The 27,750-nt window shown below is 40.6% G+C and overlaps 2 protein-coding genes across 17 annotated transcripts in view; one reads left to right on the forward strand and one right to left on the reverse strand.

Annotated features, from left to right (window-relative positions):
- CFAP92 (cilia and flagella associated protein 92 (putative)) overlaps positions 1 to 27,750 on the forward strand; it is a 332,392-nt gene that overhangs the window by 222,969 nt on the left and 81,673 nt on the right. The gene's annotated exons all lie outside the window — the stretch shown is intronic.
- Positions 1 to 27,750, reverse strand: part of IQSEC1 (IQ motif and Sec7 domain ArfGEF 1) — a gene marked incomplete at its 5' end in the record, with an annotated part of 298,180 nt that overhangs the window by 142,020 nt on the left and 128,410 nt on the right. For 9 of the 16 annotated variants that reach the window (XM_083489191.1, XM_083489201.1, XM_083489189.1 and 6 more), the window contains one exon: positions 15,115 to 15,159. The exons of 5 other annotated variants lie outside the window; for them this stretch is intronic. In XM_083489191.1, coding sequence (XP_083345317.1) covers positions 15,115 to 15,159 — 45 coding nt within the window. Of the gene's footprint in view, positions 1 to 6,889; positions 7,687 to 15,114; positions 15,160 to 27,750 lie in introns of those variants that run through there. 2 more of the 16 variants (XM_083489196.1, XM_083489204.1) reach the window with 1 other exon arrangement.

Below are 27,750 nucleotides of genomic sequence, written 5' to 3' on the forward strand. Positions count from 1 at the left end.
CTGTGTGGGAGATGGAGGCAAGGGTGTGGCTGTTGGCTTCATGCCCTGGTTACAAGTTTCTAAGAAGCATCTGGTGGCCATTGTTGAAAACAGGACACTTCAGTGGATGGATCCTGAGTCTGATTCCAATGGTAGCAAGAGCCATCATAACCAGTAGCCTTGATTGTGAGCTCTCAGAAAACATCTGGGTGAAAACAGGATTCTGGACTTGATAAATCTTGGTCTGCACTAGCCATAATTTATTTTGTGGAACAATGGGGTAGACTTTCATAATATGGTGCCCTGAGCTAGGACAAAATTTGGCGACCACCTCCTCTCGCCTTCTGTTCTGTGCATGTTCTCAAGTATGCTACATCATCATTTTGAGTTCCCTTGGCTTGGTGCCCTGTGGGGAGGAACTGTTCTCATTCCCAGAATACCTGTGCTGGGAGCAAAATCAAAATAATGATAGTGATGATGATGATGATGATGATGAGCTTATAGACTCTGATTATTAAGTATATAAATGCTGTTGAAATGAACAAAATCTCCACTCAGTTTGTGAATTCCAGCAACAAGAAGTAAAAACAAACAAACCTAGGTGCATCTTACCAATACCTTTAGCAGCTTCCTGTATATAGCACTCCCTCCTGCACATTTAACCACATAGTTGAAGGGAGAATGTCTGATTTTACACTCACTGTTACCCTTTGCTTTGGCTGCTTTCCTGATATATGGTATCTGTAAGCATAATACTAGAAAGTGACAGAAATTGCAACTTAGTACGTGCCCTAGGGGACCAGAAATGCTCTGTGCAAATCCACCTGAAAGGAAGGCATACACTGTGATAATATGAAGAAGAATTAGACACAGATTACTCCACATACTAGTTTCCCAAGGCAAAATATATTACCAGGAAAGGTGCCATGAGAGTAAAACACGATATTCTAAATTCCTAGAGAATCCACAGTAGGTAGCAGTTTTTTTCCAACTTCAGACCACGTGTTGTTAGGACTGCAAGCATATGAAGTGCCTTTTATCATAGGACAGACAGTGGTGTTTTTCCATTTACATAACCTGAGAGCTAAGCAAAGGGTCACAAATGCAAGGACTGCGTGTACTAACTGCTTTGCATGGAAAGATGCTGAAAGCTTTTACATTATTTATGCATTTGCTCCGCGCGTGTCATTTGGAAGTTTGCTTTGGTTGGCTGTCTCCCATCATTTTATTATGAAGCACTCTCTGCAGAATGCACAGCACATGCTGTAAAAATTATATGGAATGACAGTATATGCTAGAGAGGAGGGAAAGGAGGATATACACACTCAGCTGCTTTGCAGTTGCAGCAAATTTCCCCAACACTAGCTTCTTTGGCGAGCTGTACTGCAGGCACTGTGACTCACAGGCCAGCTCTGGATGAAGTCACTGTCAAATGAAAGCAAAGCATTTGTTCTTAGCAACAACTACAATCGTGAACTCTACACACAAGTTCAAAACAGGTCTCTCTATTCATCCCTCCCCCCTTTGATTTCCAGCTTACTGCTATTGTCTTCCTCATGATATGCAGGGTCCCCAAGGAGCAGGACTTATTTATGAGGCAATATAGATAGCAATCCAGCTGATATCCAATCCTAAGCATACTTACTTGGAAGCAAGTCCCATTAAACTCATTGGCATTTATTTCCTGGTATATACTGTTACAGGCCACCCCAATCCCTGCCAAGCCGGGCATGGGCTCTTGGCCTTCAACCAGGGTCTGTGGTTCTTTGGAGAACTAAAGACATGACAGAGGTAGTTGTGGCTTTAAAAAATATGATTTATTCACATATTTACACCTGAATCTAGATGGAGGGAGTCCAGATCTTACCACATGGTCATTTCAAGAGGGGCTTGTTCTCCACAGCAGTGCAGCAGTGGAGTCCAAGGCCTCTCTCTCAACCTGCCTTCAGCCAGCCTGCCAAAATGGTTCTGGGCTTTTCTCAGCTATCCCAAGCCTCCTGCCAAAGGCCCCAAACTGTTCCTGTGACATCACGCTCAGTTACCTTGGCCGCCTTCCAAATCCCATCTCTGTTCTCACTTCAGGGCAGGGGGGAAGGACAGTTCTCTTGCACTGCCAATGGCCCTGTATTGTTTCTTAATGGTCCTAAGCTTGGACAGAGGTCCTTTTGAACAGGCTAGCCCAGGAATTCCTTTGTAGCTTGTATTTCTCCCTTTATATACCAAATAGTCAAAATTGTAGTATTTTATGATTTCAAGGGTTTAGCCCCTTCTCCCAGCAACCTTTAACAGTATGCACAGGACTAGGCTGCAAGATGAGGGACGCAGGTGGTGCTGTGGGTTAAACCACAGAGCCTAGGACTTGCCGATCTGAAAGTCGGCAGTTCGAATCCCCACGACGGGGTGACCTCCCGTTGCTTGGTCCCTGCTCCTGCCCACCTAGCAGTTCAAAAGCACATCAAAGTGCAAGTAAATAGGTACCGCTCCGGTGGGAAGGTAAACGGCGTTTCTGTGCACTGCTCTGGTTCGCCAGAAGCGGCTTAGTCATGTTGGCCACATGGCCCGGAAGCTGTACACCGGCTCCCTCGGCCAATAAAGTGAGATGAGCGCCGCAACCCCAGAGTCGGCCACGCCTGCACCAAATGGTCAGAGGTCCCTTTACCTAGGCTGCAAGATAGGAGGAAACTGGCCTCTCTCACAGGGACTATAAATACACATAATAGCTCAAATTGCATTAACTCTTTTTCCTACATACTGTTCCCCCCTCCAAACAAATGTATAAGCAATTCTTCTCACTTCATTATTATATAGTATGAATGATGTCCAACAGCTTTTATTTCTTCGAAGAAGCTATGTAATAGCAACTTATTTTAATATTAATGTTGCCTTTTATCTCCAAACTGATGAAACTGAAGTTCTAAGCACATGGTACAATCCTCTCAGAAACAGAAGAACAAAAAAAAAAAAAAAACAAAAAACAAAAAAAAAAGGGGAAAAAAGGGCAGAGTAAGATTTAGAATAGGCAGACATGCTTCAGTAATGCACAAATTAGGGGTTCAGAAGTGGATTCATTTCCCTGCATGTGCAAGCCCCCTTCTCAAAAGTAAAGTAATGTAAGGACAGGAAGGATTAGACAATTTTGACCATAGAAGCTGTCACTTCTGAAACCACTGGTGTTCCCAAAAACCCTTATGATTGACAATGTAATATAACTGTATCCTATCACTATACTGAAAGTACAAACCATGTACTCTAGTTAAAACTGATTAATCTCATAATGCCACTGCCTGCCACTGATACAACAAAACAGGGGCCTAAACAAAAGCGAAAACAGATGACCATAATGACACACATGATCTACAACATCTGTGCCTTCCTTTCAAATTGCATGTAAATTAAGGCTAATGACTCCCTTAGTGGCCTCTATTGTGCAAATACAGTGTAAACATGATGAAGGTAGACAGGAAAGTAATATAGGCCTTAAGGGTCTTGGACAAGAATATTGGGAGAGAAACAGCTCCTAAGTGTCTGAGTGGCCCAATTTGAATATGCATTAAGGCTAAAGCTGTGAACAAGCACCAGAGCAAGGGGAGGAGCTCAAGGGGGCAACAGGGAGGATGTGACCTAGTCTTATTTCCCCCGGCTTGTTAACTGACACTAAGCCAGAATTCTCCAGGTTGGATATAATGGAGAAATTTGGTTTAATACAAGCCAGGATCTTTACAGGAATCTGGCAAACAATGGGAGGAGATAAGGGGCCAGGCAGAATAGCTCATTCCCAATGACTGTTCTGGGTTTCATAAAGCATAGTTTGTGAACCTTCAGACCATTGTCCACGTTTCATCAGCATTCTGGTTAACATAATCCATTCAACATACAAAAATGCAATGAAGCACTCAGTTTAAGGATGGAATGCACACTGCATGTTCCATGGAGAAGTTGTAGAGAACAATGAGAGTGGTCCCTGCTCCAGCCATTGTCTGTAGAATGCTAAGTGCCTAGACAGTTGTCCATGATGTTATAAATCTCCACACACCAGTACCATATTCCTGGCATATTTGTTGGGTGGGGTGTGGACTTTAACACAATGACACAATTCCCCATAGCAACTACTTCTATGTAACAATTGGATTGTTGCCACGTAGAGGTCCTTTTCAGCAACATCCCTGTGAGAACGATTTCCTCCAGATATTACTTCTGACCAAGTGTGAAGGATTGCAGCAACTGACCTTCGAAGAATGTTAGTGATTCAGTGTTTACCATTGCTGGGAACAGATTTTTTTACCACCTTTTACTTTACTTTTTATATAGTGTTAATAGCAACATTTCTCACTTGCTGCATTATAGAAACAGAACACTTGACTTAGTCATTCTTTGCATAACCTGCAGTAATGTCATATGATTGTATAACAGATTGTCACAGATTAAATGGACACTTGAACCTTTGAAAGCATGGGGGAAATGAAGAGGCTATATCTGAATTACGGTACAGATTTGGCCTATACATACTGAGGATCTGAGTTGCCCTACAACAAAGAACTCCAGCCACTAGAGATAACATGCATTGCATTTTTTAAATATGTATTTACAATATACACAGTACAGGAGCTGTTGTCCTGGGTTGACAAGAGAAACAAGACAGACATTCCTGATTCCTGCATATTAATTATTATGATTATGATTATTTAATTTTGTATACTGTCCTTCACCCACAGATTTCAGGGTGGTTCCAACATAAAAATACAAGAGGAAAAAACCACGAATCACAGGCAGGGAGCAAGTCCCCCAGACCCACAGCTGAGGTGGTCTCACGTTTTTCATTCCTCAGAAACGACAAGGCCTAGGAGGTCACCCAAGGCCATTTTGTACCTTCCAATAATTTCTTAATGCATGTTATTCTGAAAATAAACTAGATTTTACTGCAGCAGTAGCAATAGCAATAGCATTGCACCTATAAAAGACAGTGCTAGTTTTTTACTTGAAAGTATGTAAAATAGTTTGATTCAAAAAACAGATTAAATGTTTATGCAATATTTCAGTGCATCATTGCCAGTTATATCCTTTTCAACCTCAGGTCTCTCACATTGTTCAAGGAGTGGGTGCATGATATTGGATGCAGAGTGTCTTGACTGTCTTGTGTTATTTTAATAGCTGGGAAACCAGTGATTACATTTTTCTTTTAGCTGCATTTGCAAAATCCTTTCTCCCTTTATGTAGCTTTAGCATGAAAGAATGATAAAAATCTGAATGGCACGGTCTAACGTCTACACACAGAACACCTGCTGAACAAAGTATTAATCAAATTCAGATTTTTATTTCAGGTCTTGTAAAACACGCTCATTCTTGCACATCCACCCACACCTTCACACTTTCTCCACATGCCCACACTTTTCTTGTTGGCCTTCTGGCATTTTCCCAAGAACATTAAGAACAAGACATAAACCTCTAATGAAGAAGAACTAGAAACTGGGTAGTATATTTTTACATTCATCATGCATTATGTGCAATCCTGTTTTCACACACCTTTTTGTCACTTTTAAGGCAGGAAAAAATGTTTTCTTTAAATATCTTCTGAATGCCCTTTGTGACCCATTTAAAAACAGTCACAGCTTTGAATGCCATAATTTATTTATTTTTGCATTGCATGTATACTCTTGTATGTAAATCCAGACTTTTTCAGTTGCAGGGTAAACGCTAAATACAGATAGATGGATAAGGAGGTATTTGTAAGGGAATAAATTAGAATTTATTCCAGTTAATATGAAATAGTACTAATTAGGCATGTGTTAGCAGGGTTGAAAAATGTGTTCTATAGTTAAATTGTATTACATTACAGAGTTGAAGGAAAACACCCAACATTTTAAGAACAAATATATCTAACTGGAACAGTAAATATAAGAATGAACTGTCCATCCTTTAAAAGTGAAGGTCAATCTTCTGCACCATGATTTTGCTAAGTTTGGAAACTTACCGGTAACTTTAAAAAGGAGTTTACACGCTTCTCCCACGATGTAGGAAAGCAAAGGGTCCCAACTATGTTTGTCTACTTAGATATCATGATTTAAAAGGGCATAATTCATTGAAAATGACTGGAAGAGTTTCCCTTTCACCCCTGCAATCTTCATACAATAAATAAACCTGCAATTATCATTCACAAAAAGCACCTTCTGTGTTTAAAATGGACTTTATGATTTTATGGGGGTGGAATACCACAGCCTTCATGTTTTGCTGTGAATACTGAACTACTTATACATGTTTTCTTCATTAATAAGCTATTCTGAATACTGAGACCTCTGAAGATTAGATAAAAACATCAGGATAAGTGCACCACACATGTCAAATTAAATTGCTTATGCTGTTATTCCATTACTTTGGCAAGAACAATGCATCCGGCACCCAGTCCCATTACTTCTGACCATCGGTCACCATCTATCATTTCAGTTTTCTGTCAGAGCTGCTGCGGTGTGCAATTGATTTCATACCATATGAAACAAACTGTTCTATTAAAACTTTTTTCCTTGTAGGAACATTAATCTACATTACGTAAAAATCCAAGACATTCCAAAACAATAACCAAGCACCAATTCCGTAATGTAAAAACTTAGCATTTAACAGCTGTTCTTCTTGTGTGTGAGAGAAAATCAGAGTGAATTAAAATAAACAAGGGCTGTTTTAGCTTATTTGTTTCAAATTAAATTGTATCCACAGCACAGCATCATCCAGGCAGAGAAGTAGCAGCAATGGCTACTATAGTTAAAAGGAACAAGCAGATTTACACCCTTTGTAATAAGTCTGCGTTAATTTCCCCACCACACCCCTTTCCACACCATGCAAATGTGCCTTACAGCAAGTGAATGCAGCAGCCTGCAGCCATTTACTACTGAAAAGCATTTTAGATTTCATATTTCCTTACCTTTTATAGAAGCCATGAAGAGGCTGGAGACATAGAAACTGCCAGTAATCCAAGCAGAAGGCCTTTAACTTCAGCATTTTAAAACAGTTCAACTGCAGCAAGTGGAATCTTTTTCGCTTTTTATTTTTTTAAAAAAACAACACACACACAATGTCCTACTTTTTGCAGGAGAAAAAAGAGAGAGACCAAACGGTATTGCATACAATACCCCTCCCCTTTTCTAGGCAGACAGCCGTGTATTTTCTAGTTGCCACCAATATATGCAAGCTCTTTATCCACATGGCACCGCACCTGCATAGCTACAGTGCATGAACTACTTTAATACAAAGAGACAGTAGCACAAAGGCTACAAATTCGTTTACTTTGTTAGTTGCTCCTCATTTCAGCTAATCTTCCCTGAGTTCATCCACAATGCCAGTAGTTGCTATTACACACAAACAAAAGGAGGAAAAAATAATAACAGTGCTACTTCCAGCCATTCCAAAAGCTCTTTGATAATAAATCATTTGCATATATTCCGGTCAGGATTCTTGGGGGCCGCTCAGAAAGCACCCCTTAGAGCTCACAAATTCCTAGGGAAAAGGCAAGCAAATATCACACTCTGCTGAGTAGAAACGTCCTGTGATCCCAGAAGATTTGAGACAGCATCATATGGAAACTCCTCAGTTCTGTAACTACGCTGGATACAACTTTTATATATATATATATATATATATATATAAAAAAAGCCGGCTCCTCTGGTGTGAATCACATCTGCTTCATTGTCTGCCAAGCCACCTATGAAAAATGTTGGTTTCCTTATGACTGGGAGTGGAAGGGAGGTGGGAAGTGACAAGCCTAAGTGCAGACCCCTCCCCACTCGCAAAATAAATTATGCTTATCTTAATCCCAACACACTTTGCCAGTTAAGGTCTCTGTGAAGAAAAAAAACTAATCATCTGAACCACATGGTGCACAGTGGGGCACGCTCCCAGCTATAAAAGCCAGCAAGATAAAGCACCCCCCCCCCAAAGATAGGTTGATTCCAGTTGCTATGGTAACAGGAACACATTGATAAAATCTAAAATGGAAGCAGGATGACAGCTTTCCATTGGCTCACACGGATCTAATGTGTCTGTAACAAGCAATGCTCAGGCACTATTAGAGCAATCTCATCAGCAGAGGATGAATTTGGGACTTGGCTAATTAACAGCAGTGTGAAACAGCAGCTAGCCCTCATTTAGTTACAGTGGAAAGGCAGGCCATTTTTATTCTAATGGGAGCACATAAGCAATTAGCAAGGATATGCTTTGAGAAAAGGAGTTTTAAAATTAGAAGCATTTTCTATTTAAATCCTTTGGGTGAAATAGGAATGATAAAAGCAGCTTTCATTTATCACCCTCTGAAACCTCAATCCATTTAGGTCTCTTATCTTTTAAAGAGAGACACTATAGGATTCAATTCTGCATTTTATGTTATTTTTAAAATTTCCTCTGCAAACATTCTTACTAGCTATAATGAAGTATTCAAAAAATTAACGACAAGCACATATTAAAAGAACACGTTTGTGGAAACTGAATTACTCTTAGAAAATATGTTAATTTGCCTTCTGACCACTCATCTTATGCTAATGTAATTTCTTGAAAAGCATCAAGCAAAACAAGATTTTAAAAGGAAGATTTATGTAAAAATATTTTGATTTTTAAAATGGTAGCCTTTCTAACAACACTGAGGTAACTTCCCTGTGTGCATATGGATAGAACAAAAACAACAACAATGAGGTGATAAATGCAAGTAATGACTGATATGGTGGTATGCTGAAGACCTAGATAGGGGCAGAATGGGGTGTTTGCTAGGGTTGCCATGTGCCTGAAATTTCCTGGACATACTCGGAAGCAGTGTCCAGGCAGAAATCGGCAAAAATGTCTGGGGAAATCCAAGCATATAGCAACCCATGTTGGCAGTGTCGTTTTAGCCAATTTCCCTTAAAAAGAGCTCAATGTAACCCCTGTGTAAATGGGGAGACACCTGTATAACTTTTTACTGTTGTTCCCCGTAAATATTTTTTTTCCATTCAAGCGGATTATTTTATGAAATAATATAAATAAAATGCATTACCCTGAGCAAAAATAACTGCTAACATTGCAAGAAGGTAGAGCAATAGAAGTCTTCCATTTCCACTGTGCTTGTTTCCAGTGAGATGAGTTTTTCTCCATTTAATGTGTATCATGAGTATAATGCTTGTTTTAGTCAAGTGTACATTTTAGGTGTGGGGGGGGAGAGTTTATGAGACAGCAGTTACACCTGAGCCTACATCTCAAACATCTTATCACCACTTTGGAGGTAGTAGAGTGGTATCTACATCTGGATTCTGACATAGACTAGATACTCCCAATGTATCCCAGGCTTTAGATATGCCCCATATAGCACTATTCTTTCAGAATCCAGTGAAGAGGATTATCCAGAGCACATTTGCAAGAAATTTGGCTGCACATAATTTCAGAAAGCACCTCATGTAGTTAATATATTGCATGTTCATCCATTTATTTGGCTTGTAAAGTATTCACAGAAATGTTGTGCATGAATACTGAAGTGGTTGCTATGAAAGGTGACACTGGGAATGGGCTGGGCAATGTAAAAGAACCATTCTAGCGGTGAAAAGGCTTATCACTTCAGAGTAAATGTTAACACATTATAACCCACGGTAGAAATCTCATTGGCGTTGACACTTCAGCCTTTGGGACTGGAGCTGTGATTTCTCATGTAGTATCTGGTGGGTGAGAAAGGGCCATAGCCTTGTTTTGCTTCCAGAAATTTAAGCCCTACAGAGATCAACTATGCTCCATTAGATCAGAAAGCTTTAAGCCCTCATTGGGGAGTTAGGAAGCTTGGCCATTCCCTGCTTCCCTGCATGATAGGAAACTAACACTAATAATATTAACTCCTGCTGCCCATTTTGCTTTTAGTAGGATGAATTCTAGAGACAGCTACTGCCCACATCCAAAGATGGGCATTGTTCTTAGCAGCTTGTAATTGTGAAACTAAATATAAGTCTGTTTCTGTAACAGATGGCCTCTCACAACTTTCACCTCAAGAGGTAGGCAGTAGTACACAACTGAGAAATCAACTAACAAGAAGACATAGCACACATTCAGATCTGCTTAAGCACACCAGTAGTTCTGAAGCAAATGTGTCACATTAGCAACTACAGTGGTGCCCCGCAAGACGAATGCCTCGCAAGACGAAAAACTCGCTAGACGAAAGGGTTTTTCGGTTTTGCGTTGCTTCGCTAGACGAATTTCCCTATGGGCTTGCTTTGCAAGACGAAAACGTCTTGCGCTTTTTTTTAAAAAGCCGCTTGAAGAGGCGCAGTTGCGACGGACCGTGCTTCGCAAGACGAAAAACATCGCAAGACGAAAAGACTCGCGGAACGAATTCTTTTCGTCTTGTGAGGCACCACTGTACAATTGTGCAACTACTTTAATGTATGGAATAAGTGGCAGGAGTCAGAAGTAGGTTACCCCAGTGCTCTTTGCGCATGGCAGGAGACTGTGGTGACACCGGGCCTGTAAGCTATTCAAAATTCAGACTTTAGGCTGCAGAACGGGGCATGTGAGTTTCTCCACTACCACCTAAAGCAAATAGTTGGCCAAATTCTTTATGCAAACCACCCCCCTCATCTAACACACACACACACACACGGGCAGTTGTTAGCAGTACCTAAATGAAACAGATTTATTACGAAAGGATTTCATGTAAATCCACTTTACCCTTCCATTATTTGGCTATGGGTTCTATTCTATCTTTATATTATCTACACACAACTGCACATGCATACACACAATCTGAAGCAAATATGCTCAAATTAAATTATTCATCAGGAGAAACAAGGAAGGGAGAAAGTTAATCACTGCAGAAACAGCAGGGCACTATCAAAAGCATTTTGTGGTAGACGGTTCAGACCTTTTCTGAGACCTCTTCCTGCTTTTCGATGAAGAAAAAATAAGTTTGTCACTCTCTGCATTCAAAATGTAGGTGCTTAGTGGTTTAAAAAAATACTCACCCAGACACTTTGACAGCTTCTAATACTGAGTATACTGTACTGTGCTTAAAGCAAATGCTAATGGGGACTTTTGTGAATGAAAGGCGCAACAATCTCAACACCCATGCTCTCCATCTTTCCTCTCTTTCCCTTGGAAAACAAACAAGTAAAAATGCATTAAGTTTCATCTCACGCTCAGCCTGAATATAAAGCCGGTTCTTTGAAAGGGCATTTTTCTGCTCCTTTCTTTGTCTTCAGATTCACAGGCTTAAACAGCATAGTAACTTTTGGACGTAGTGCAGCTTCCGCATTGTGATGTTCAGTGAGCTGCGTTCAGCTGTTGTATATTCATTTATGGAACTCAGTGGACAGCAGCAAACGAAAGGAGAGTACTCTAAGAGGCCATTAAGAAGAAGCTATGGTGAATAAGCTGAAAAAATATAGTACACCTCCTCTTGAAGAATGGTTGCCTTAGCAATCAGTGATGCAGAAGCAAGCCTTTAGTTAAAAAGGCATCGGTGAGAGAATATGAACTAACTGCAGCATAAGTTCAGAGTCTGGCCTACATTGCAATGCAATGCTCTTGAAAAATAATAATGAAGACAGGTGAAATATATATATTCTTGCCCCAAGGGTACAATGATTTTGTGCAATTTGCTTAGAGGTGTGTTGGTGAATTGCCATAGAACCTTTCAAGAAACCACAACCATTGTTACTCTTGCAGCATGATGCATAAACATTCTAACTAGTTAAAGTTAAAAGGGGGAAAGTTAAAGACAGAAGCAGTAATTGGAAAGCAGGATAAGCATCTGTGTTTGAGCTGCTAGCTGTATCAAATTCTCTGGGACTCTACATACATCTTACAAAACCCAAGATATACATCTTACAAAACCCAATCTCAATGCTTCTAAAATAAAATAAAAGCATAAAGTTTACACTTGCAGGGATGTGGGAAACCAACTTTGGTCTTCCATGGCATGTCCACTGACCACTCCTATGCATTTCTACTCAGAGATAAGTTCAATCAGATTTTTCCCCAGGTACGTTTCTATAGAACTATGGACTAAAAACCTTTAAGACTTGCCCCTCCTGAAATTCTGTGTACATCACTACACAGTGACTTGCACGACTGTATAAGGATAAGGGAGCAACAGCTCCCTGGCCCTGCTGGTGTGGATGTGTCCCATCTACCCATTTTGAAAAGCTCACCATCCTTTTGTCAAGCAAGGCGGGCAAAAACCACAATAAAAGAAGTATTGAAGAGACTAAAATGTTTGTGAAAATCCCCTACCCGGATTGATCTGCGCTAAAAAACTAACCATACCATACTCCCAAGAACTTGATATTCCCTTATCTCTAGTTGTGTTTAGATTTTTATTAAGCTTTGGTTGGATATTTTCCAGAGTGCACACTCATTCAAAATGAGCATCATCACATTTTCCCCAACTGCTGCTTACTATTTTGGCTTATAGCATCATGTGTTCCAGTTTGACACATTCAGAGGGAAGTAGTCATCACTGGCAGACACTATAGCAAATGTTATTTCAACCCGAACAAATCTTTAAGCAGACGGGGACTTTGAAGCAATTTTTCTGTGTGATTCCTACAATCTTTCCCATACAATTTTTATACATTCTTATACAATGCAGCTCTAGGATACAGTTGCATCAAGGAAGTAATATTTAACCCAGGACTGAGATGTTGTATACATCTTCTGCCTCCCAGGACTTCAAGTGCAGCAGCTGACAATCATGTTACTACATTCATGCAAACAGGCAGGGGCTGTATTTTTTGCGCTCTGAGCAAGTCATTGCTATTACAGTGTGCCTGCAACCTCTAGAAGTGTTCAGGCCACCCTCTATGGAAAAGTTTACAAATTTATGATCCCGATAGGCAACTAGTTTGGGCAATGTAATATGAGGCCCCCAGGTCAATCTCATTCAGGCAACTCACAGAAGGAATCATCATCACGCCACCATCATTTATTAGTCACTTTTCTTTCATTTGCCTTTAGCTCAACTGAAGGTGGTGTGTACATCTATTCAAGGAGAAACAGGGAGTCTGTTCAACTTGGCATGCCTCCATGCCAAGACAAAAGTGTGGTGGGTCCTTATCTGAGACATGTTGTTTGCAGATGACACAGCCTTGATAGGGCACTCCAAGGAAGCTCTACGGAGTCTCATATACCATTTTGCCCAAGATTGCATGATGTTCAGCCTTACCATCAGCCTGATGAAGAGCAACACCCTGTGTCAGGACACTGCCAGCATTTCATGCATCTGCATTGGTGACCACCACACTTGAGGTGATAGACAATTTTGTCTATTTGGGCTCCACCATAACCAGCAACTTCTCCATCGACACTGAACTGGACAAGTGTATTGGCAAGACAGCTACAACAATTGCTCGCTTCTCTAAAAAGGTGTGGGATAATATGATGTTGATGACCAATACCAAAATGAAGGTCTACCAGACTTGGTGTTGAGCACGCTGCTTTATGGTAATGAGACGTGGGCAACTTGCACCCACCAGGACTGATACCTTCTGCATCACTGTGTCAGGAAGAATTTGGGCATCATAAGGCAGGACAGAGTCTCAAACAAAGATGTGCTCTCCCAAGCCCACATTCCTGGCATGTTTGCACTCCTGTCTCAGTGACATCTATGCTGGCATGGTCATGTCCAAAGAATGGAAGATAGCAGGATCCCCAAGAACATGCTTCAGGCACCAGGCCCACTGGCAGACCAACTCTGAGTTACAAAGATGTCTTCAAATGACATGAAGGCTGGCAACATTAACCCCCCTGTGTGGGAATATCTTGCAGACAACCACATCGCCTAGAGACAGTCAGGTCATGTATCCACAGCAGTGACCAGAGGAGGAATGACTGCTGGGAGGAGTTCAGAAAGAAGAAATGCCATGGTGCATCTGCAGCAGCGCAATGCCATGGTGCATCTGCAGATGCCTTCATCTGCCCCACCTGCAACAAAACATGTATCTCCCGTATCAGTCTCTATAGCCACAGCAGGCACCGTAACTCTCCAACAGTTTGACTACACCACCAAAGGCACACTCTTCCATTATCTTCCAACAGAGATGGATGCCAACCAACCAACCAGGTCTGGAAATGTATGGGGTCCCTTATTAGCCGTCCAGTGTTGTGCCTTTAACATTTACCAATTCAGGCGGCAACCCTTTACATACCAGGGAGCAATCCCCATGGAATTCAGTGCTGCTCACTTCTGAGTAATGTACAATTATTGTGGCATGAATTCACACTAGAAATCACGAGAGCAGGGACCACGTCTCAGCCACTTAAATGCTAAGTATGCATGAAACTGCGATGTTCCATTGCATAGGAGGAAGACAGAAAGAGAACCAGGCAGTCAAACAACTTTTCTCCCAGCAGAGAACCGCAACAGCATGGACCTCTTCTGAAGCAAAGCAAGACATTTTTCAGTTTAGTTGGGTGCTAGCTATTTGTAGAACATCAGTACTCAAGTGCCCACAATGTCTTTGCAAAGGAGGACGATGCAGAAAATGCCAGAACTTTGTCACATCTTTGTGACCTTTCACTGGCCACACCCCATGACTTCTTAGTAGCCCCATCAGAAATACATTTCACAAGTATCTTAAGTTTTGTGTGAAAGGTAATCTTTGTGTGATGCTTTGAATTTCATGTTGAAAAAGATTGAGCCACTAGTGAGCCACAAAAGAATGGCGAGGACAGTCTGGGGCAGTTCCCCAGCAACAACCCTGCTCCAATGATGTTACACAACACGGATGCTGCCGCCTCAGCTGCATCAGAAGCTGAGGAAGAAGAAAGCAGCGACAAAACAGGAGAGTTGTGGAGAACTCCTGCAGCAATGAGTGTCCTTGGAAGATGTAACTGCAGGCAGGCAGGTGGATCAGTGCAGGGTGGGCTTTGCAAGCCTTCTGGCTCTTTCTGTTGCTGCCACTATTAGTTACTGTGGGAGTTTTTAGGCAAACTGTGGGGATGGGGTGGGTTGAAGGAGCTGTGAGGAGCTGAGGGTTGGGACAAGGTGAAAATGAGGGGAGTGGCAGGTAGGCGGGGTTGGTGAGCAGTGCAAGTAGGGGAGGCAGCGCCTAGTAAAATCAAAATCAAAAATAGTGTTGTCACACTGAAGTTAACCCTTCTATTTATTTATTTTTTTAAAAAAAATGCAGCGTAGTTTTACAATACCTGAGTGGATCAGTTGAAAGGCTGCTTCGTGTTTCCAAGGATGTCCTGAGATAATTGCAAAAGAATAAAATTAAAAATATTAAACACAGTTTTTGACAAGTGCACAAAGAAAGTCCCATACCAAAGTAAGTTGTTTAACATTTAAAGGTTTTTTTTAAGCTGCATATTAGAATACACTGAATAATGTGATTTTAACTTGGATTTAAAGCCTGCCAATTAGCTTTGAAAAACAATTTTTTAGCTGAATGTCATATGCATAAAGATTTTCACATGCCAAAGTAATGTTTTAGAGAACACAATTTTAGTGTAATTTGCTATAAGTATTTGAAACCTACAGTATAAATATTAATTTTTATATCAGTCTCTAGTCTGCTACATCAGGTTACAAATGTTATGTTTAACTGTGTATGAATAGTCTACTGTCATATTTTTATAGAGTCTGCTTGAGAGATTAAGAAAGCTTCAATTTTTGTGCTGATGGTTTCAGTACAACTTTGAAATGGCTTTTGTTTACCTGTCATCCCCACTATTAAAAAAAGAAGTGCTATTGCAGTAAAAAAACAACACACCATATCAACCCAATAAAACAACTGTAAACAAATTCAGAACACCAAAACCATGAACTAAAAATTACACAGCTAAAGACGTCTTAGAGTTGCCTATCAGCATAACCTCCCTAACAGGATTGTTGTTAATCTTCAGTAATGTTTTATTCTGCATTGGTTGATGTGTGGCTTTTTGGTTTTTTTAATGTTTTAATGTTTTGTAAACTGCTTTGAGATTTTTTTAAACAACAACAATGAAGGACCATATTTGTAGGTTGGGAAGAGTTCTTACAGAGATCTAAAATCAACTAGCCCGGAACCAGGAACCCCAGCTGCTATGTGGTAGGGTTTCCATGACTTAGAAAGAAATTGGACTAGACAGATCTGCATAACTGTCAAGCTTAGGTTCCCCAAAGTCTTTGGATTATGGAGAGATTTGACCAACGCACATGCATGGAGGCATGTAATTGCAGTAGAGGCAGGGGCCGCCTTCTTAACATCATGCTCTCACTCGCTGTTGGAATTAAATTAAAACCCATATGGTAGTAAATTTTAAAAAAATCAACTCAAATCAATCCTTTCATCCCCCCCCCATGAGACCATAAACATCACATTTGAGTGGTTTTTTTCATAAGAAATGACCACTTCTAATTGAAATGCATATGTGCCTAGGATCAAATGACACCACTGCTAGCAGGGCAGCCTTAGAGATGGATGAGCTGGGTGGCTTCCTCAGGTACCAAGGTGAGCTCATTGGCTGTTTTTATCTACATGTACTATGTGCAGTGAGCCAAGGTGGCAAAAGCAAGTATCTGCAACTTTTTTTTGAAAAAAAAAAAAGCTCTACAGAGTATTGGGGTACTAATTAGCTTTAAAGTATGCAAACCCACCCACCCACCCCATTTTCTGTGTCAGGTAAAAGTAAGTGGAACACAGCTTTACTTTGAGGCAACAGTAGAGACCACTTAGCACTTCAAATACTGTAAGGACTCCAAGCATTATAGAAATGATAATAAAATAAACCCATAAGCTGTAAGAGATCAGGCAGCATACTTTTTTAATTATGATGTTTTATTTTTTTAAGATAAAAAGAATGTTCTAAAACAATGCTTGCCAAAAGATAGGACAAGCTACAAAACAAAACGTTTAAATTTAAACCTGTGATGGTCCTGCTGTGTGGTTTGATGAATTTCCACTGCTCAGGATGGAGCTTTTCAGGCTTTGGTTTGTGCAAACTGTAGCACAGTGGCTGAGAGGTCAAAGTTTTGAGCAATGTCATTATTGAGGAACAGGGTAGGAAGCCTCTCATGTGCCATGACAGAACGTAAATACATTTTGATGAGCTTCCATTTCAATCCACTTGCCACTGGCAACTGGAACTGCAGCTGTTAGGAAAATCTGTACTACTACCCAGACTTTTTGCTACATCACATTTTAGTGTCATGGATTTACTGCAGGGCATCTTACAGTGAGCCATTTCCAGGAATGTGATGGAGCTGGCCCAACTCAACACAAAGATCTGCACCATCAATGTCAGAGTGGTTGTCATCAGTGAGAGCTCTGTGTAGAGTGTCTCTCCAAATCTCTTCTGGCAGCTTTTCAAGGTTGTACAAGAATCTGATTATATTTCTGTGAGATTCCTGTGAGATTGCTCTTTAGGTGAAGCTTAAGTGGTGCTAACAAGAGTGTAAAGTAACTCCTGTTTGAAGATTTCTTCTGGACTATTGCACTCCTCATTGTGATTCTGACCTTCATAGTCAAACTGGCCTCTTCTTGCGGTGCTTACGTGGGACTTTTGTGAGCTCTTTTGATGTGCTAACTGTCTCTGTGCAACCCCCCCTCCCCAGTTCTAGCCTGTAGGAACAGAAGGCTGTACTATGCTATGACTGATATCTTGAAGTCCATGGGTAGGTCTGCTAGGCACTGTGCTTCAGGGCGAAGATTTGCATCTGCTTGAGGCAACTCTACTATTTCCATCGGAGCATCATATACTTCTTTTGTTTGATATAGAATATGTTTCCCACTGTCTATGCAACTTTCCCAGTGGTGAGGTTGGACACATTGTCTTTTAGTATCTGTCACTATTGAGCAGACACAGAGAACAGCACAAAGGTGCACTGTAGCATGGCAAAAGGGGTAGATTCCTCCGCTGATGAGACTGCACCTGAAACTACCAGACTAAGAGAAATGACAGTTACAGGGTAAGAATGAAGCTAATGGGTTCAATATTAAATAGTCTTGCCTGGGCACCTTTTTCTGCCCCTTCACATTGGCACTATTATCAAAACCTTGTCCGCAGCAGTCTTTAATGTTGATGTTGCTTTTTCATCAGTGTCTTCAGCAAGAGTTCCATAAATGAGGAAATGGTAAGTAAATTCCAGCTACAATTTCCAGACAAGGTGCTACTGGAGAGTAATTTTCTGTGTCACCACAAGAAAAGGTGTAGGAGTCATGTGGGGCCAGGCTTGAAGGGATCCTGGTCTGTTGGCAACCATCTGTCTCAGGAGACAATGGAGGAGTGCCCCTTTGGGGGGGGGGAGTCAAACCATTGGAGAGTTACAGCGCCTGCTGTGGCTATAGAGACCACTATGGGAGAGGCATGTTTCGTTGCAGCTGGAGCAGATGAAGGTGTCCGCTAGTGCTGCTGCAGATACACCATGCCATTTCTTCTCTCTGCACTCCTCCCAGCAATCATTCCTTCTCTGGTCACTGCTGACTGCCGATGATTATAGTGCCTGGAGACAGTCAGTCAGGTCTTGTGTCCACAGCAGTGACCAGAGGAGGACTCTTTGCTTCCTGAGTAATGGAGAAGACCATCAGAAGACCACAACCAGAAGTCCTTTGAGACAGAGCCCCAGTAAACTTTGTCAGAAGAGTGTTTGAATTTGGAGGTGGTACTCAGGAGAAGTACAACCCTATTCCCTTAACCCCAGATAAGAAAAAAATGAAGCACATCTATCATTGTGCTGGCTTCCACCGCAAGCAGGAGCTGCAGGTGAGAATTTGTGGTCAGTGCATGCAGTAATTTTCACATGCGACCCCAGCATTGTATACACATGCATGGGTCCTCACAGGTGGGCAGCAGCAGGGCCCACAGCATCATACCTGAACCAGGCCCCATAAACCTTCTGGGTGGCCCTGCAAAGCTGAACAGTTGTGTTGAAGGCACTCCTTGCCCAAGGTGCTGTATATTTGTCCTAGAGCCAGACCTGATTGCCCGCCTTATGACTCAAACGCTCAGAGGAGTCCACTAGTGGACAGCATAGAAATGTAACAAATAATTAAATTGAGCCCAGAAAATTTCTCAGACCACCTTAACCTGTGGCACCTTTGGCCTTATCTCTCCATTTCTCCAATTACCCTATGGGATAAAAACGTTATAAGAAATGGTATGATTCAAACAAGTTTATAGGCAAGGAAAATGACAAGAGATTAAAAACCAGATGAAATCTGCCCTCCTCTGGTTCCATGCAAAGAAAAACATCAAAGGCCCTTTGAAGTGGCTGTTCAGCATGGCCTCCGATGGTGCCTTTGAGGGCTGACATCCTGATGCGGGTGCTGATGTTTTGCTTTATCTGGTCTAGCATGCCACACACAGCATGTTGCTTCCCCAGATGGAAACAGTAAAGATATTTGTCTGCAGTGGTTGGGGGAAAAGATGTCCACTGGAGTAGTAAAATGGTATCCAAGGCAGGAAATGAAAGATGAACATAGGGCTCTTCACTTGGAATCACTGGCAGTTAAAATATGAGCTCCCTCCAGACATTTTATAATAGCCTTCAAGATTTGAAAGAGGCCATACTGGTAGGTGCAAATGTAATTTTTACTAGGAGAAAATTGAATATCTATTTAATGTGGCTCATTCCTCAGAAAGAAATCAGGATTCATTTTCCACTGCTAATACAAGACACAGAAAGACATTGTGTAGAAAACCTGTATTACACAGTTGCTATTCCTGGCATATCAGAGACACCAGAAATAGCTACAGAGATTACCGACTTGAGTTTGGAACTTATTCTTGACCTAGACAGACTGTCTGCAAAAATTAAAAGCAAAAATAATGCTTTCATAATCTGCCTGCATGTGCAACCCTTACTAGCATAAGTAGTCTCAATTCTGTAAATTGCTCCATGTGCAATAATCCCCATGGAGTTCAAAAGAGAGAAAAGCCACAGACAGGAACACAATGTGAATTAATTGATTGTATCAAAGATGGGTGTTAACTGGGATCACTGTGATTTACACACACATGGGGAAATTGTCCCTTTCATCTTTAATATATATATATACATACTTACTATGAAGAATAATGGTTGTATAGAATCAGGAAACACACACAATTCTTTTAAGAGCATTTCATTAAATACAAGGCTCTCCAGGAGAAAAGGCATAAAGAAATACAAGAGAAAAAATTGCTCACAGGGAAAGCCTTGATATTTTATTTCTCAGCTCCTTTCAAACGGCTGGTAGAATTAGGTAACCAATTTACCTTTGCTGCTGTAATGCTGCAGGCTTACTCTATTTGAATGGGAAATCTAGGACTCAAGAGTACACTGCTAAAAATAATATTATGCTGGTCTTTTAAAATTTAAATAAAACATGTGCTAAAGAACCTTTTTCGAAAATAAAAAATAAAGAGATGAAAAACCGTTGTTCTGTTTCTTTCTCTAAGGTAAAAACAGATTCACACTTTAGATGATAAACATTCATATTGAAAGTCTTTCACAATTTATTGCAACTGATTTTGTGCAACAGGGACTGTGTTTTTAGAAACATGTTTGAAATCCTGAAACTGAGTGTGGCTCATACTTTGCAAAGTTATTTAGTTGACAGTTGAAAATAGAATCAACTGAGCAATTGGTCATACATGAAATTGTGAGTGCCTTCTTTTGTGGCCTTCTTTTTTATAACCCAAAGGTAAGTTGCTCTTACATGGTGAAACCACCACACCATTACATACAGCTGTTTCATACACAAAATTCCCATGGTGAGTTTCAGTTTGCAAATGGATACTTTATCATAATGCATAATGTGGGCTTCTCTGTTTATACATAGGCAGTTAAAAAACACACCACGATTTACTGTTACAAAATAAAACTGTCATTTCCCAGATACCATTTAAGTCAACCTACACAATTTCAATTTTTTGACAAGTAAGCTTTTACCCCCGCACTAGCATCCATTAGAGTTGCTGAAGTATTCTTTTTCCATAAACACTTGGAGGCAAAATTCAAAAAGTGGTTCCTCAAAGCATTTTAAGTAGTACTATATTATCTGGTAATGATCGTCCTCAGAAACAAGATCCTTTTACTATGCTTCTGCTGAAATCCCATTTAGTGAAAGCCCTTTAAATTTTCATTTTTTTAAAAGCTCTCTCACTTGCTTTTGTTTGGCATCAATGATAGCTGCCACTTCATTAGTCAGTACCTGCATCCCACACAAGGGGATTTTAATTTATGGTGCCATCTAACTATTTTTTCTTCTTTTTTAAAGGTGGTAAACCAGTAATTAAAGCACTGTAGTACAGTAAGACAATCTTACTCGGCTACGAGTGATCGCCAAAGAAGAACAGTAATCAGGAAGTCAGGGGCACAGGAAGTTGCCTTAGTCCAAGTCAGAGCATTCGTTCAGTATTATTTACTCTGACTGGCAGTGGCTTCCCAAGGTTTCAGACATGGATCTCGTCCAGCCCTTCCTGAGATGCTAGGTATTGAACCTGGCAACTTGTCAGGCATGGAGAGTCTTCCCCTCCCTTCAGTAACTTCACAGACAAGAATTAACAAGTTTATATTTTATAGTCCTTTTTATTCAGACATCTGGTTACAAGCAAAAATCCACATCTCTCCACAAGGAGAGCAATTGGCTACTCTAAATCCTCCCCCTTCCGTCCCTAGCAACATCCTGGGCACCAACAGGAAATTCCTCCTCTCCGCATTCTTTGTTCTCTAATACGGACAGACCTCCTAGTTCTTGGAGAGGGAGGGTCCCCCACACTTTCTAATGACGTCTCTGATGGCTGTTCCCTCCCTTCTGCCTCTCTTCCCATTATCTCATAACTAGGCAACTCCTGTTGAAACTGCTCAGTGTCTGTGTCTCTCTCTGCTCCTGAAACTGCTGGAAATGGGGGGGGGAATCTCCCCCTCCTCTTCAGAGAGGAGCTGATCTGCCTGAGAATGCACCCCCCAATCCTCTGATTCAGACCATACCCTGACACACCTTCTGTACACAAAGCAGATTTTCTACCACTGAGCTATGGTCCCCCCAGCTTTCTAATTCAGGCACAATGGAGCAATGTGTCTGTTGTTTAGGAAGCAATCACAAGGACAATAAGCTTCTAAATAAAGACACAGTGGCCTTATACAAGAAAGTCATGTGTTCCACTGCATTTTAAATGAAAAACTGTTGACAGCAACCAAACATCCCCCCCCCAAACAACACAGGAAAAAACTTGGAATATAGTGAGTGGGTTAGAAATGGTGTAATATAGATTCCATGTAAAAAGTGAAAATAAAGGAAAGCAATTCTATACTAAAAGAGCAATTCTAACCGTTGATCTGTCATGCTGGTGAGGGTTCTGAGGAGGCAGAGGGATGAGGCTCCATCAGCAAGCAGCATTCCAATGTAACTGCCCAATGATGGCAGAAGCCACTGCTACCAGTACCCCTGCCATCAGTAGTCAGTACAAACTTCCAAAATTGGGCATTTCAGGAACAAGTTGGAGCCATCCCAGGATCAGCTGGATCCTGAAACAGCTCAACTGCTGTCATGTGATGTCAACAGTCTGCTCCATGCCTCTGGCCTCTTCACCCCCACCTTCTGTGGGGCTGTGGTCGACACATATCTGGATCAAGTACCTACTACTGCTGGCCAAAGCTTTGAACTGTGCTCTACATGCCTACTGCGAAGACAATTCCCACTCCAATTTATAAACAGTATCAAAATATATTGGACACATATATTGACACATAATTTTGAAGTAACTGTACTGATCAGTTTTCCCCCGATCTATAAATTCACTTATAAAACTGTATATATCTTCTAGATAGGACACAATATCAACACATCCTGTAATTCGCAGCATGTATAATTTTTAAAAAGTGTTGCTTCGCTCCCTGTTCCCTTTGTTTGCTTTCAGCCCAGTCCAGAAGAAGGGAATAGTGATGAATTTTAAGGAGGCTTCTCTCTATATGTCTTCTTGCCTCTCTTTGTTAATGTGACAATTCTCAAGGGTGAACTTAGTTTACTTGTAATTAAGTTTCGTTTAATATAGCCTTCACATGAAAGTGTCAGCCGATTTGTGAATATGGCTGTGTCTTGACTTCAACTTTTTTTTTAAAAAAAAAAACTGTCTTAAGAATATTGTTACTAGAACATTTAAACATCCTCTCAGCCTCTTCGTGGAGTGACAATTTGTTGTACAAAGTGAAGATATGCTAAAGAGACACTAAGCCGCACTGATTAGCTGATCGCCTCTGTAGAACCTTGATTGTGCTGAGTGACACTAAGCATTTTTGTGACCTCGAGGGAATTAGAGTACAGATACAAAACAGCTTGTGTACAAATGCATTAAAAATAGCACATGTTATTTCCAAAACCAGAGGAGAAAACTAGGTGTTCTAAATAATTACACCCCTGTAGGAAAATGATGATTCTCGTCTTCACTTGCCTTCCCTATGGGCACAGGTTTATTCTAGGTTTTAGGATTATTATTTTTCTAGGAATGGACTAGCTTTAGGACATCTGCTAGGGCCATGCCCCAAAGATGAAAATATAAGGGAAAGACATAGCCCAGTTCCAAGTTAAGGGCAATTATTTGTCCTGTGAATTGATGGCACAAGCAGCAGCTAGAACTAGAAGCAAAGGTACCTTCACAGTTCATGACTTATGTCGTAATTCTATGCACAATTTCTTGGAAGGAAGAAACATTCATTTAACATGCTTTAACCAAGCCCTTATTCCATGGATAAGCATGGGTATATTCCATTTCACCTTTATAATAGCCTATGAAGATTATTTTATTATTACTATTTTATCGCTTTTAAAGGTGAAAACCTTCTCAAGATGTTTTACAAAATAAAAACACACACCATGAAACAGTAAAATATCAACTAGAACAATATCATTAAAATATTCCAAATCAAAATTAATTATTAGTAAGATATATGCAACATACAATATAAAACCAGCATCAGTTAAAGCAGACTGGAAGAGTTTAGGTGAACTGCGTGCAACGCGCTTCTTGGCTGAATGGGAATTTCAGTTTTCCTTGTCTGAATCTCAACATTCTGTTCAGTAATCACAGGAATTCTCACTGAATCCTGTGGTGTTTGTTTCTGAGTAAGCATGCATATAACGGAGCTACAAATCTCAAACACATCTAAGGACAGGCCATTTGAAACTTGCCATTGATGTTACACACACACGCATACACAACTAGAATGTTCAGCCTGTGCCTTGTGGTAGTTATAGCATTTTTCAGCTGCTCATCTACTCCCTGAGAAATGCCTAGAAAAATATGTGAATACTGTTTGTCTCAAATATATCTGTCTCTTCACGTCTGCTGTTTTCCGGCTCACATTTCCTTTATTTCAAGCGGAAGCATTTGGGGGGAAAATGGACATAAACATAGCTAAACACAAACATGTCAGATGGCTTGACTCTTGCATGCCCATACAAATTAAGCATTCTGCCACACCCATCATACCATATTGCCCAAACTTGTGAATGGGTTGCCCAATCATTTAACTATTTTGGGAGCCAACTGTAGGTACAAGGATGCAGGTATATAGTATCATTACCACCCCATCACACTCTGCTTCACTGCTGTATTTCATAATGTTTCCTGTGATCAAAGCTATACCCCAGGAATTTTAGCTATTTCAAGTAGATCCACTTGCAATTGTTCATTCATTCAGTAACAGAAGCCAATGAATAAAGCAAACTTGTAAAGCTTCAGCATCCTCCTCTTCACCTATCCCTATCACACTTCCAGCTAATTTTTCAGCTTTATGGCAGCTTTATAATGATGGGATAAACAAAACCCATTCAAAGAATGGACTCTCATCTTTTGGAGCCTTCTAGAACTGTGTTTCTTCATTCATGATTTAAGTGTTCTGGATAACTGAAATAATCTTGTTCAGTAACTCATAGGGCTACCTTTCAATAATTTAGGGAATTATTACACCAAGGTCCGATTTATAAGTCACATTCTTCAGTTACTGCATCCTTTGTGTTATATTTTGGCATGAACCTCCATGAACTTGTAATGTTTGAATGTTGTGTGCACAAAATGACAACTTGTTTTAGGCAGATATTAGCAGAAATGTATATAAAACAATAGTTGTACACTTTAGGGGTCATAACAGATCTAATAATGTAAAATATGTGTAATAATATCCTCCCCAAAGACGCAAAGTTTGATTCTGTAACAAATAATACTGACTGTTGCTTTATCAAAGCTCTAGCAAAACACATCTCCTTGAAATGCTATATTGAAGAAGCTTATGAAACATGAACACGTTAAGTGTGTGTGTGTGTGTGTGTGTGTGTGTGTGTGGCTACAACAGACTAAAAAAGGATTACAATTTTGCTAAAAGCATTAACAAGGAAGATTAACTAACTACAAAATCATTCAACTTTTGAATTGTTGCCAGAAAAAGCAAACACATAGTGCCATTATATTGCCTTGTTAAACAAAGGTTTTAAAATAGCTAGAAAGCTAGAAAACCACATGCTAAGCTTAGAATGGAAATAATGGCAAAAGGTACCACATTGGTCAGTATCTTTCCCTCTGTGAAGAAAACCATACAGTAAGTACTACCTAGTGAAGAGAAATTGCCTTTTATTTTAAAGCAAACAATAATTGAGAATGATTATACACATGGCACCTGAGATTTTCACAGCCATCCAGCTGATCTGATTGCCCAACTCCATTACATAGGAAGTTGGCAGGGGGCGGGGGGAGACTGCTTAATCAGTTCTGAAATTAAATAAGTCTGATTATAGTTCTGTTCATCCTGAAATTATAAGATTCTATATTACAGTTCACGAACGGGTTTGGTATATTCCATATATATTTTTTTTAATAAAAAACCGCTTGCACTTAAAAAGCAAGAAAAAGAACATGAGTAGCAGGACATGAAACTGTCCAACAGAGAGGGTCAAAGGCTCCCTGCAGTTGACAATCTATAGGTTTTGGAACACATTCACAATGGGGAATCTTTTCTCCTCTTATTCCTATTTCAAACAGGGGAAAATGGGACAAAGATAATTATATTTAAGTAGTGAAATTGGTTGGAAAGGCTCTTATCTTCAAACACAAGAAATGCAGCCAAAAAGGCCCAGACAGTGTTTGATTCAGGCTTTCTCTGTGAAGCCTTTAAATGCTTGATATGTGAAAGTGAAGCTCAATAATAATAATAATAATAATAATAATAATAATGAAGCAGGTGATAGAGGTGGAAAGAGCTCAGCTGGCAAGTAGAAAGTAGCTTTTTTCCAGCTGTAGTTACCACATCAGTGCCCACCTTCTGCCTTTCAATAAGGCACCCTAAATTGTCTGGAAGTAAATGGCTTAAATAACCACATTTTTTTTATTATTTTAACAAAGCGGCTTGCTTACACAGAATATTTGCATCATGGAATTATTTAAGTCACCACCACCACACACCCCAGTTCTACACCAAAATCAGGGGAACAATTTTGTACAATTCTACAATTAAATGGAACAAAGACCATACCCCAGTAATAAGATCATTAAGTTTGCAGATGATACAACGGTGGTTGGAGAGGGGGAGGTGGCCTATAGGAAGGAAGTAGAGCAGTTGGGGGAGTGGTGCAGGAAAAACAACTTACTCCTTAACTTAAAGAAAACAAAAGAGATTATTGTGGACTTTAGGAAATGTAAATTGAATATTCAGCTACTTATTATTGAGGGAAAGTGTGTGGAACAGGTCTCGGTGTTTTGATTTCTGGGAATGGAGTTGAGAGATGACCTAACCTGGGAGAAAACAGCAAAGACCTGATGAAGAGAGTACAGCAGAGGTTATATTTTCTGAGAATCCTCCGGAAAAACAATATCTCAAAGGACCTGTTGATGACATTTTACCATTGTACTGTTGAGAGTGTATTAACTTATGGTTTCTGTGTGTGCTTTGGGAGCTGCATGGTCAGGGGAAAAACAATGCTGTCCAGGGTTGTAAAGACTGCGGAGAGAATAATTGGGTGCACTCTTCCCACCTTCGATCAAATCTGTGTTTCCAGGTGCCATAAGAAAGCTGCAGAGATAGCGCAGGATAGTGTGCACCCCAGAAATGATCTTTTTCAGCTTCTGCCTTCTGGAAGATGGTAAGGTAAAGGTAAAGGGACCCCTGACCATTAGGTCCAGTCGTGGACGACTCTGGGGTTGCGGCTCTCATCTTGCTTTATTGGCTGAGGGAGCCGGCGTACAGCTTCCGGGTCATGTGGCCAGCATGACTAAGCCACTTCTGGCAAACCAGAGCAGCGCATGGAAACGCCGTTCACCTTCCCGCTGGAGTGGTACCTATTTATCTACTTGCACTTTGATGTGCTTTCGAACTGCTAGGTTGGCAGGAGCAGGGACTGAGCAACAGGAGCTCACCCCGTCGTGGGGATTTGAACCACCAACCTTCTGATCAGCAAGTTCTAGGCTCTGTGGTTTAACCCACAGCGCCACCCATTTCCATCTGGAAGAAGGTACAGGGTCATAAAGACACAGTGTAAGGAGTCTCAATGGGAGTATATTGTATTTAAAAATAGGGTATTAGAGTTTTTAGGTGGCTAACCAGATTGGGATAGCTGGGATAGCAGGCTTGTTGGTTTTTGAATGTCTTATGTAGTTTTTTTCAATTTCGTTGTTCTGTATGGGACAATGGCAATAAAGATTATTGTATCGTATCGTATCGTATCAAAAATAATGAAAGGTGGAATTGGAGCAAATGACCAGCTTTCCATGAAAGGGATTGAATGCCTTGCAGATTTTGGGCACGCTTACATGGAGCATTTGCAAAGGCTCAAGCCCCTCCAGATCCCTCCTCCTCTCAGTCCTCAAGGAGGAAGTAGGAGGATGTGA

This window comes from Podarcis liolepis (assembly GCF_965112155.1).
Source record: "Podarcis liolepis genome assembly, chromosome: 2".
Lineage (NCBI taxonomy): Eukaryota > Metazoa > Chordata > Lepidosauria > Squamata > Lacertidae > Podarcis > Podarcis liolepis.